We start from the raw sequence: 10,938 nt of genomic DNA on the forward strand, positions 1-10,938 counted from the left end.
AGAAAAATTGTTGATAATTTTGTTACTTTTGTTTCTGTATAGCACTCCTTTGTCTGACTGACCCCCAATTCATGTATTATACTATTGGTTGACACCAGGGTTTTATTGAGTTTGGAATGTATTCTACTATGACATTCTTGGCACTTGTCCTAGAATATAAATTTTAGGCTGCAGGATATGTTTTTTGTCAATTTTAAGAAATGACACCTGGCCAGGCACAGTAGTTCACACCTGTAATCCCAGCACTTCGAGAGGCCAAGGCGGGCAGATCACCTGAGGCCAGGAGTTTGAGACCAGCCTTGACCAACATGGTAAAATCCCCTCTTTACTAAAAACATAACAAAAATTATCTGAGCACGATGGCACACACCTGTAATCCCAACTATTTGGGAGACTGAGGCACTAGAATCATTTGAACCTGGGAGACAGAAGTTGTAGTGAGCCAAGATCATGCCACTGCACTCCAGCCTGGGCAATAAAGTGAGATTCTGTCAAAAAAAATAGAAAGAGAGAGAGAGAGAGAGAGAGAGAGAGAAATGACACCAAACTAATGTAAGAAATGAAAGAAGGAAAAAAGAAATGACACCAAACTACCAAATTATCCTCACACCAGCCTTGTAGGCGGGCTTTCTTTGCTACGTTTGCTTGTCAACACGCACTATCCAGAAATTTCAAAAGCAGATTGGGAGTCATGAGCACTTCAACAGCTGGAACCAAGGCTTCATCATTCACCATTACGCTGGGAAAGTATGGCCGATATCCATTTTAATGTCATCTGTTTTAAGCCTTTGGGTCTGTGATCTGTTTTCTCAAGAAGCAAATGATATGCCTTTCTGTACTAGTCATTCAACAAATAGGACTTATCAACTACCGAGAAAGGCAAAACAAAAGACTGTATATACTAATGCATTTTTTTTAATGTACATACTTTTTACATTGTAGAGGAGGGTACTACTTTTTTTTACTGCATATAAATGAACATAGGTATAAGCCAGCAAGAATGAACTAACATACATCTAATGAAAAGAAGCAGAATTTCTAAAACGCATTAAATACCTACATCCTACTTCTGGGAACCAAATGCCAACTACATATATATATATAACAAGCCAAATGCTGCCACATCAGAGGTACCAAAAACACTTTCTTTAGGAATTGTAAATAAGTATCACCCAGCACCTGGATGCTAAATAAAAGCGCTGGAGGACTAAATAAATAGGAAAGTCACTCGACCCACTTTCCTGTTTCCATCTTTTAAGAATTCAAGTTTTTTTCAAAATTTTGATAAAAATATTCTGTATCTATGATCTCTTCAACAATATTGGAATGGTAGTTTTACGCTTATTTTTTTTTTTTTGTCTTTTTTTTTTTTTTCCTTTTTGTGGAGAAGAGCATCTTGCTATATTGCCCAGGCAGGTCTTGAACTCCTGGGCTCAAGCTATCCTCCCACTTCTGCCTCCCTAAGAGCTGGGATTACAGGTGTGAGCCACCATGCCCGGCCAGAATGGTAGTTTTAGACAACTTTAAAGCTTAAGCTCCTTCTGAATTTCCCAAAGTGTTTTTGCGCTCTTCTTCCGATGGGCCTCCTCTTCAGGGGTTAGCTTTATCTTTATAAGGTTGGTAATACCATTCTCTCCCAGGATACAAGGAATACTGAGGAACACTTCTTCATCTGTTCCACAGAGGCCTTTAATTATGGTGGCAACTGGATGTGTTTTCCTAAGATTCTTCAAAATACTTCCTGTTAAGTCAGCTACAGATAGGCCAATAGCCCAAGAAGTATAACCTTTCATTTTAATAATCTCATAGGCACTAGCAATCACTTCTTTGTGGACGTTTTTCCATTGCTCGGGATCTTTATCAGTTCCTATATCAGAGTTCAGATCCTTGAAGGGACACCAGCTATGTTCACTCCACTCCACACAGGAACGCTTGAGTCTCCGTGCTCTCCGAGGATCCACCTGTGGCAGCTTTCAGAGCGGATCAAGCTTTTGTCCAATCAAGAAACGAAAAAGAACAGCCTCCAGATTACAGCCGCTTCCAATAACACGATTTTTGGGAAATGCGGTCAATTTCCAGGCTACATAACTTAAGATATCCGCTGGATTGGAAACAATAATCAGTTTGCAGAGGGGGCTGTACCGGACAATAGTGGAAATCGTTAACTTGAAGATGCCCACATTTCGCTGGACTAAATTAAGGCGCATCTCTCCCTTTTCTTGGCGTGCACCTGCTGTGATAATCACTAGGTTGGAGTTTGCTGTGACACGGTACCCTCTGCTACAAACAATATTTGGCATTTTCATGGAAGGGCTGCCATGTTGAAGATCCATTGTCTCACCCTTCAGTTTCCCTTCATTAAGATCCACAAGGGCAAGTTCATCCGTCACGCCTTTTAGTAAGACGCTGATAGCGCAGGCCATGCCCACCGACCCAGTTCCTCTGATGGAGACCTCACTGTGATGAACCGGCTTCTCGGAAGTGAAGCTCTGCATAAGCTCACTCTTCGCAGTCGCCGTCTTGCTCTCGGGGTGAAGAGCCAGGTGCCCTTGAGCGGCAGGCGCGCGGCCTGACGGGGACACAGGGCCATCCCCAGGCGCAGGAAATTCACCCCCCGCCGAGCTCACTCTCTGGGTGGCCCGCACAGCAGGCACGGTCCAACTCATGGCTGCTCACTCAAGAAGTGGAGGGAGAGAATGGGAAAAAAGCTGCTGACCAAAACGTCGAGACGCCAAGAGAGCCGTTGGCAGCACCGTCAGCCCTCGTGATTCTGAATTTTAATGCAATTAAATATATAAACATTTTTCTTTATGACTAGTAAATTTAGAGGCTTCTTAGGTGAATCTTTTATTCTTTCAAATCATAAAGATGACTTGTTTTTGCTTTACTTTTTTAGTTCCTTACAGTGTACAGTTAGCCAATAGATATGAGATCTTTCTTCTTTTTTCGTTATGCGTTCACAGCTATAAATTTCCCTCTTAGAACTATTTTCAGTGCATACCATAAACATGCTTTTTGTATTTTTTTGTTCAATTGTCTCAAGGTATTTTCTAATTTCCCTTGTGATTTATTCTTTGACGTCTGGCTGTTTAAGAGTGAGTTTTTTAAATTTCTACGTATGTGTGAATTTTCCAGTTTTTCTTGTTATGGATTTCTAGCTTCATTCCATTGTAATTACAAAAGATACTTTTTATGACTTCAAACTTTTCAAATTTATTAACACTTGTTTTGTGGCCTTACATATGGTCTATTTTGGGGAATGTTCCATGTGCCATTGAGAAGAATCAATATTCTGCTCTTGTTTGGTAGATTATTCTGTAGATGCCTGTTAGAAATTCGTTTATAGTATTGTTCAAATTTTCTATTTCCTTATTGATCTTCTGTCTAGTTGTTTAATCTCCTATTGGAAGTGGACTATTTCATTTTCCAACTTTTCATAGAACTCTTGGCTTCTCCCTTAAATTATAGCAATTATTGCTTCATATATTTTCAAGCTATATTAAGTACATATATTTTATAACTAATAACTGCTTTGCTATATCAAACTTTTTTTAATGCATAATGCCTTTCTTTGTCTCTTGTAAAATTTTTTACTTGAGTTTATTTTGTCTGACAAAACTCAGCACGATTTTGGTTACATTTGTAAGGAATACCTTTTTCAGTCTTTTTACTTTCAATTTTCTTGTATCAAAGGTGAGTCTCTTGTAGACAGCAGATAGATGAGTCCTGTTTTCCTTTTTAATTTGGTTTGTTTTTTAGCCAACTTGTCAATCTCTGTCCTTTAATAGGATAAATTCATCCTTTTTTATTTAATGTAATTACTAAAACAAAATTTACTTTTGCCATTGGACTGTTTGTTTTCTCTTATCTTTTACATCTTTGTTTCTCAAGTTGTCTGTTACTGCCATCTTTTTAATTTAGTTGATTTCTTACAATGTATTTTTTTCCTTTTCTGTATATTTTTAGTAATTTTATTAGTGGTTACCTTGAGGATTATAATTAACATTTTAAACTTGTAATGATATAATTTTATAATATCAACATAGCTTCAATAACTATGCAAACATTTTGATCCCATATGTCTTCATCCCTCCTGCTTTATAAGATTGTCACAGATTTCATCTTTATACATTATGTGACCACCATCATAGATTTATAATTTTTATGCAATTGCCTATGAAATTATAGAAAAATAAATATAAATATAGATAGTTATAAATAAGAGAAGTTATAAACTATTCAACACATATAGTAATTCTGGGTTTTATATTTACCTCTATTGTTACCTTTATAAATATTCTTTATTTGTTGAGCTCTGAATTGCTGTCTAGTGTCCTTTACTTTCAACCTAAAATGTTCCCTTTAGCAAGTTTTGTAGCATAGGTCTACTGGTAATATCATCCCTTAATTATTAGTTATCTGAAAATGTATTACTTTTTCCTTTATTCTTGAAGGACAACTTTGCTATATATAGAATTTGTGGTTGGCAGTTTTATTTATTTTTTCTTTCAGACACTTAAATATGCCATTTCATTGCCTTCGGATCTCCATGATTTCTCAGAGAAAATCAGCTGTTAACCTTATTCATCTTATGAAAATGTTGAGTTGCTTCACTCTTGCTGCTTTCAAAATTATCTCTTTCGATTTTGTTAACTTGACTATAATTTGTCTCAATGTAGTTCTCTTTAAGTTTATCCTTTTGGAGTTCATTGAGCCTCTTGTATGTATATATTTATGTATTTCATCAGATTTGGAAAGTTTTGTTTATTATTTCTTTAAACGTATTTTTCTGCTTCTCTTTCTCTTCTCTTTCTTGATTTCTACATTGCATTATGTTGATATGTTTGATGATGTCCTACTAATTTCTTAGAATCTGTTTATTTATCTTCATTTTTTCTCTTTGTTTTTATTAGTTTTGATTGTTTCAACTGTCTTATTTTCAAGTTTTCTGATCTCTTTCTTCTCAAATCTGCTGTTGAACTTGTCCAGTGAGTTTTTCTTTACTCTTTTTATATTTCACTCGTTGTACTTTTCAGCTCTGTAATTTTTGCTTGGTTCTTTTTTTTTTTTTTTTTTACAATTTCAACCTTCATATTGATATTCTAATTTTGTTCATTTATTATGTTTTGGGTTTCCTTTAGCTTTTTACTTGTTTTCTTTAGCTCATTGGATATACTTAAGACAGCTGATTTAACATTTTTTACCCATATTTTTAATATCTGGGCCTCTCCAGGGATAGTTTCTGTCAGATTATTTTTTCTGTGAGTGAACCATACTTTTCTTTGCATGTTTTGTAATTTATTTTTTTGAGAACTTGACATTATGAGTACTATGTTGTGCTAACTCTGGTAACTTAATCCTTTTGCTTTTCAGGGATTGTCGAATCTTGGTTGTTGTAGTTCAGAGTCATTTGTTCATGATTTTCCCAAACTATTTTTTACAAAGTGTGTATTCTCTGTTGTTTATTGTCATTGAAATCTCTGTTCTGTTATCTCTGCAGTCATCCAGTTATCTAACAACAATAGTCTTAAATGGCTGCTTCCCAAATGGAGAAAAAACACAAACTATTTCTTTACTTCAGCTGATGAGGATTGAAGCAATGATAGCCCACTTCTGCGTCTGCCCCTCAGCATCCAAAGGCAGAAATCAGCAATAACCCTGATATTTGGAGAAAAAGTTCTTATTTTCCACACTGGCTGCAGGAATTCATTCCAGGGCCATGGGCAGCAGTTCCCATGGCTCCCTGCAATAATAGGTTGTGGGAAATGATTATTATTGAGTGAAAAGCCTGAAATTCACTGACATTAACCAAAATTTATCATCTTCATCATTAAACTCTTCCCTTGATGCTGCCAGTGTTTAACTAGATTCAGGAAGAACACATTCTTGTAGCTTTTTACTCCACCATCCTCTCTGACATCATTCTTGCTAGGTAATTTTATTTTACTTTATTTTGAGACAGAGTCTCACTCTGCCCCCCAGGCTGGAGTGCAGTGGCATGATCTCAGCTCACTGCAGTCTCCATCTCCTAGGTTCAAGCAATTCTCCTGCCTCAGCCTCCCAAGTAGCTGGGATTACAGGTGTTTACCACCATGCCCAGCTAATTTTTATAATTTTTATTTAAGATGGGGTTTCACCATGTTGGCCAGGCTGGTCTTGAACTCCTGATCTCAAATGATACACCCTCCTTGGCCTCACAAAGTGCTGGGATTATAGGCAGGTGCCACTGTGCCCAGCCTTGCTTGATTTATTTTAAAACAATGTTACTAACATCATACAAACTTAAAATTGTGTTTTTACCAATACTTTTCCAATCTTTATTAGCACAGTTCTGGCTCACAAGTCAAATAAGGCTCTGGCTTGCTTGCCCTCTGGGCCTGTTACTGCCATGAATGTTAAGGTAATTTTAGACAGTTCACAGTAATATGTAATACATGCTGGGTTACTCTTTTCTTATGCTAAAAAAAATCAATGTATAAGAAGGTGTCTAAACCTACCTCTTAGATAATTTAATAGGAAAACATATTCTTGTAGGACTGAATATTTGATTGTTGCCAGAACTATTTTCTTACCAGTTCCTGGAAGTTTTCAACCAGAGCAAGGTTAGCATCTTGGGAGTCACAAAACCTCTGACTTGATGTCCAGTTCTTGGTGTCATCAGAAAAGTAGAAACATTTTCTTTGAAAACCAATCCAGCTTTCTGGGCATGCAGCTTGAAGACATACTGGTGGCTTTTGATGGCAGTTAGTTCTAATTGCTGGAAATAAAAATTTCTTACTTTTATATTACATAGTATAAATTACCACGTGCTAATATACTTTCTGACACTCCTGTTAAGTATTAAATGTATTATTTTCATTTTTTAAATGAGAAATATGATGCTGAAAATAATTGCATACATTACACAGTAAATGGCAAAACTGAGATTCAAACTTATGCCTTTAGTAGGGGGTGAGCTCAAAAAGGAGTTATTAGTGCCTTAAGCTTGCTCTGGGCCATGTATCTATTTGGCTCTCAACAGTGTTACCCTTTCTTAAAATATTAGATACATTAATGATAGCATTTGATTAGCTTTGGAGAACAGATAGTTCTCTAAGTGCTCTAGATCAAGGGTCCCCAACCTCCAGGCCATGGATCAGTATGGGTCCATGACAAGTGAGGAACTAGGCTGCACAGCAGGAGATAAACGGTGAGTGAATGAGTAAAGCTTCCTCTGTATTTACAGCCACTCCCCATCACTCATGTTACCTCCTGAGCTCCACCTCCTGTCAGATCAGCAGTGGCATTAGATTCTCATAGGATTGCAAACCCTACTGGGAACTGCTCATGTGAGCTTTGTGTGTTTCTTATGAGAACCTGATAATCTGTCACTGTCTCCCGTCACTCACAGATAAGACCATCTAATTTTAGGAAAACAAGCTCAGGGTGCTCACTGATTCTACATTATGGTGAATAGTATAATTATTTCATTATATATTATTGCATGATGTAACAATAATGTAAATAAAGTACACAATAAAGGTAATCCACTTAAATCATTTCAAAACCATTCCTTGACCCCAGTCCAAGAAAACACGGTCTTTCACAAAACTAGTCCCTTGTGCCAAAAAGGTTGCAGACTGCTGCTCTAGATGACCTGGTAAAATGAGGGGCAGGATATAGACACCTTATTCGAAAAAGGTTTCTCGAGGTGAAAAGGCCTGGTATATGTCTAAATAGTCTCATAAATATGAAATAAGTTGTACAGCGAGCGTCCATCCACTAAGGAGATTTAGTGAGGTTTTCTACACTTTGAAGGCAGCAATACTTCACTACACAGGCTTTTCTGACCTACATCTCATATAATCAGGAGAAATGTTCTCTTCACGTGGAATCCAGAGCAATGACTGTCTCTCCAGATAGTTGTCACTGAGCCCCTAGTGGCTTACCATCTTCTATTCTATGACCACTTTCTCCCTTCAACTTAATAGTTCTGAAAGTGTCTATGACCAGAATGCTGGGCACTCATAGAATCATTACTATCAATTGGCACCACTATTCTTGGCTTTGGCTCTTATGAGATGAGAAATCACTCCTGGTTATGAATAATAACTGGTGTAATCTGAATGTCAAATCATAACACCAGGAAAATGTGTATTGTACCTGGTTTCGTACCACCAACCAGGTACCAAATTATAATTATTATAACATAATTTCTTGAACTAGACTTGAAGGCAGGATGACTTTCTCCAAATCTGTGCATATTTGTTGTGCTATCACTGCTCCTATAACAACCAGTTTAAAGAAAATGACCAGACCAGAGAGAGCAAGACAGCTGAATATGAACAGCCTCAGTCTGAAGCTCCCAGTGAGACCAACACAGAAGGTGGGTGATTTCTGCATTTCCAATTGAAGCACCCAGATCATCTCATTGAGACTGGTTACACAGTGGGCGCAGCACATGAAGGGTGAGCAGAAGCAGAGTAGTGCATCGTCTGAGGCAGGGAGTGCAAGGGGTCAAGGCACTCCCTCACCTAGCCAAGGGAAACTATGAGGGAATGTGCTGTGAAGGATAAGGCACTCTGGCCCAGATACTGCACCTTTCCCATGGTGTTTGCAACCCACAGGCCAGGAGATTCCCTAGGGTGCTTGCAACACCAGGGCCCTGAGTTGCAATCACAAAACTGGGTGACCATTTGGGCAGTCACTGAGCTAACTGCAGGAGTTTTTGTTTTGTTTTGTACCTTGGTGGTGCCTAGAACCCCAGCAGACAGAACCATTCACTCCCCTGAAAAGGGGGCTGAGGCCAGGGAGCCAAGTAGTCTTGCTCAGTGGGTCCCACCACCACAGACCCCCACAGAGCCCAGGAAGCTAAGATCTACCAGCTGGAAATTCTTATTTCCAGCACAGCAGTCTGAAGTCAACCTGGGACACTTGAGCTTGGTGGGGAGTGGGGCATCTGCCATCACTGAGGCTTGAGTAGGCAATATCCTCCTCACAGTGTAAACAAAGCCACTTGGACTTTTGGACTGGGCAGAGCCCACCACAGAGCAGCAAACCCGCTACAGATAGACTGCCTCTCTGGATTTCTTCTCTCTGGGAAAGGCATCTCTAAAAGAAAGGCAGTGGCCTCAGTCAGGGGCTTATAGATAAAACTCTCATCTTCCTAGGACAGAGCACCTGGGGAAAAGGGTGGCTGTGGGCACAACTTCAGCAGACTTAAACATTCCTGCCTGTCAGCTCTGAAGAGAGCAATGGATCTCTCAGCACAGCACTCGAGCTCTATTAAGGGACAAACTGCCTCCTCAGGTGGGTCCCTGACCCCCATGGCTCCTGACTAGGAGACACCTTCCAGCAGTGTTCTACAGACACGTCATACAGGAGAGCTCTGGCTAGCATCTGGTGGGTGCCTCTCTGGGATGAAGCCTCCAGAGGAAGAAGCAGGCAGCAATCTTTGCTTTTCTGTAGCCTCTCCTGGTGATACCCAGGCAAACAGGATCTAGATTGACCCTCCAGCAAACTCCAGCAGACCTCCAGAAGAGGGATCTGACTGTTAAAAGGAAAACTAACAAACAGAAAACAATAACATCACCATCAACAAAAAGAACATCCACACAGAAACCCCATCCAAAGGTCATCACCATCAAAGACCAAAGGTAGATAAATCCAAGAAGATGAGGAAAAAACAGCACAAAAATGCTAAAAATTTCAAAAACCAGAACTCCTAGCCAGCAAGATAACAAAACTGGACAGTGAGTAAGTTTGATGAATTGACAGAAGTAGGTTTCAAACTCATTCAAGCTAAAGGAACATATTCTAACCCAAAGCAAGGAAGCTAAGAACTTTGATAAATGGTTATAGGAACTGCTAACTAGAATAATTCGTTTAGAGAAAATCATAAATAACCTGATGGAGCTGAAAAACACAGCATGAGAACTTTGTAAAGCATACACAAGTATCAATAGCTGAATCAATCAAGCAGCAAAAAGGATATCAGAGATTGAAGGTCGACTTAATGAAGTAAAGTGTGAGGACAAGATTAGAGAAAAAAGAATGAAAAGGAACAAACAAATCCTCCAAGAAATATGGGACTATGTGAAAAGACAAAACCTATGATTGATGGTGTACCTAAAAGTGACAAGAGTGGAATCAATTTGGAAAACACACTTCAGGATATTATCCAGAAGAACTTCCCCAACATTAAAATTCAGCAAGACAGAAGGACATTACATAGCAAGACAGGCCAACATTAAAATTCAGGAAATACAGAGAACACAACTAAGATATTCCTCAAGAAGAGCAAACTCAAGACACATAATCATCAGATTTACCAAGGTTGAAATGAAGGAAAAAATGTTAAGAGCAGCCAGAAAGAAAGATCGTTGTCCACAAAGGGAAGCCCATCAGACTAATAGCAGATCTCTCTGCAGAAACCCTACAAGCCAGAAGAGAGTGGGGGACAATATTCAACATTCTTAAAGGAAAGAATTTTCAACCCAGAATTTCATATCCAGCCAAACAAAGCTTCATAAGCTAAAGAGAAATAAAATCCTTTACTGACAAGCAAATGCAAAAGGATTTTGTCACCACCAGGACTGCCTTACAAGAGCTCCTGAAAACAACAAATATAAGAAGGAAAAACCGGTACCAGCCACTGCAAAAACATAATAAAATGTAAAGACTAACAACACTGTGAGGAAACTGCATCAACTGGTGTACAAAATAACAAGCTGGCTGGCATCATGATGACAAGATCAAACTCACACATAGCAATATTAACCTTAGATGTAAGTGGGCTAAATGCCCCAATTAAAAGACGCAGACTGGCATATTGGATAAAGAGTCACGACACATCAGTGTGCTGCATTCAGGAGACTCACCTCACGTGCAAAGACACACATAGGCTCAAAACAAAGGGATGGAGGAAGATTTACCAAACAAATGGAAAGCAAAAAAAAA

General features: G+C 38.7%; 1 protein-coding gene and 1 pseudogene across 4 annotated transcripts in view; both read right to left on the reverse strand.

Annotated features, from left to right (window-relative positions):
* CLEC2D (C-type lectin domain family 2 member D) overlaps nucleotides 1–10,938 on the reverse strand; it is a 37,084-nt gene that overhangs the window by 3,110 nt on the left and 23,036 nt on the right. For all 4 annotated transcript variants that reach the window (XM_032271889.1, XM_032271888.1, XM_032271891.1 and 1 more), the window contains one exon: nucleotides 6,573–6,757. In XM_032271889.1, the coding sequence (XP_032127780.1) occupies nucleotides 6,573–6,757 (185 nt within the window). The remainder of the gene's footprint in view (nucleotides 1–6,572; nucleotides 6,758–10,938) is intronic.
* Nucleotides 1,100–6,679, reverse strand: LOC116545327 (annotated as a pseudogene).

The sequence above is a fragment of the Sapajus apella genome, unplaced genomic scaffold (assembly GCF_009761245.1).
Source record: "Sapajus apella isolate SASKATOON/1434 unplaced genomic scaffold, GSC_monkey_1.0 scaffold259, whole genome shotgun sequence".
NCBI classification, from domain to species: domain Eukaryota; kingdom Metazoa; phylum Chordata; class Mammalia; order Primates; family Cebidae; genus Sapajus; species Sapajus apella.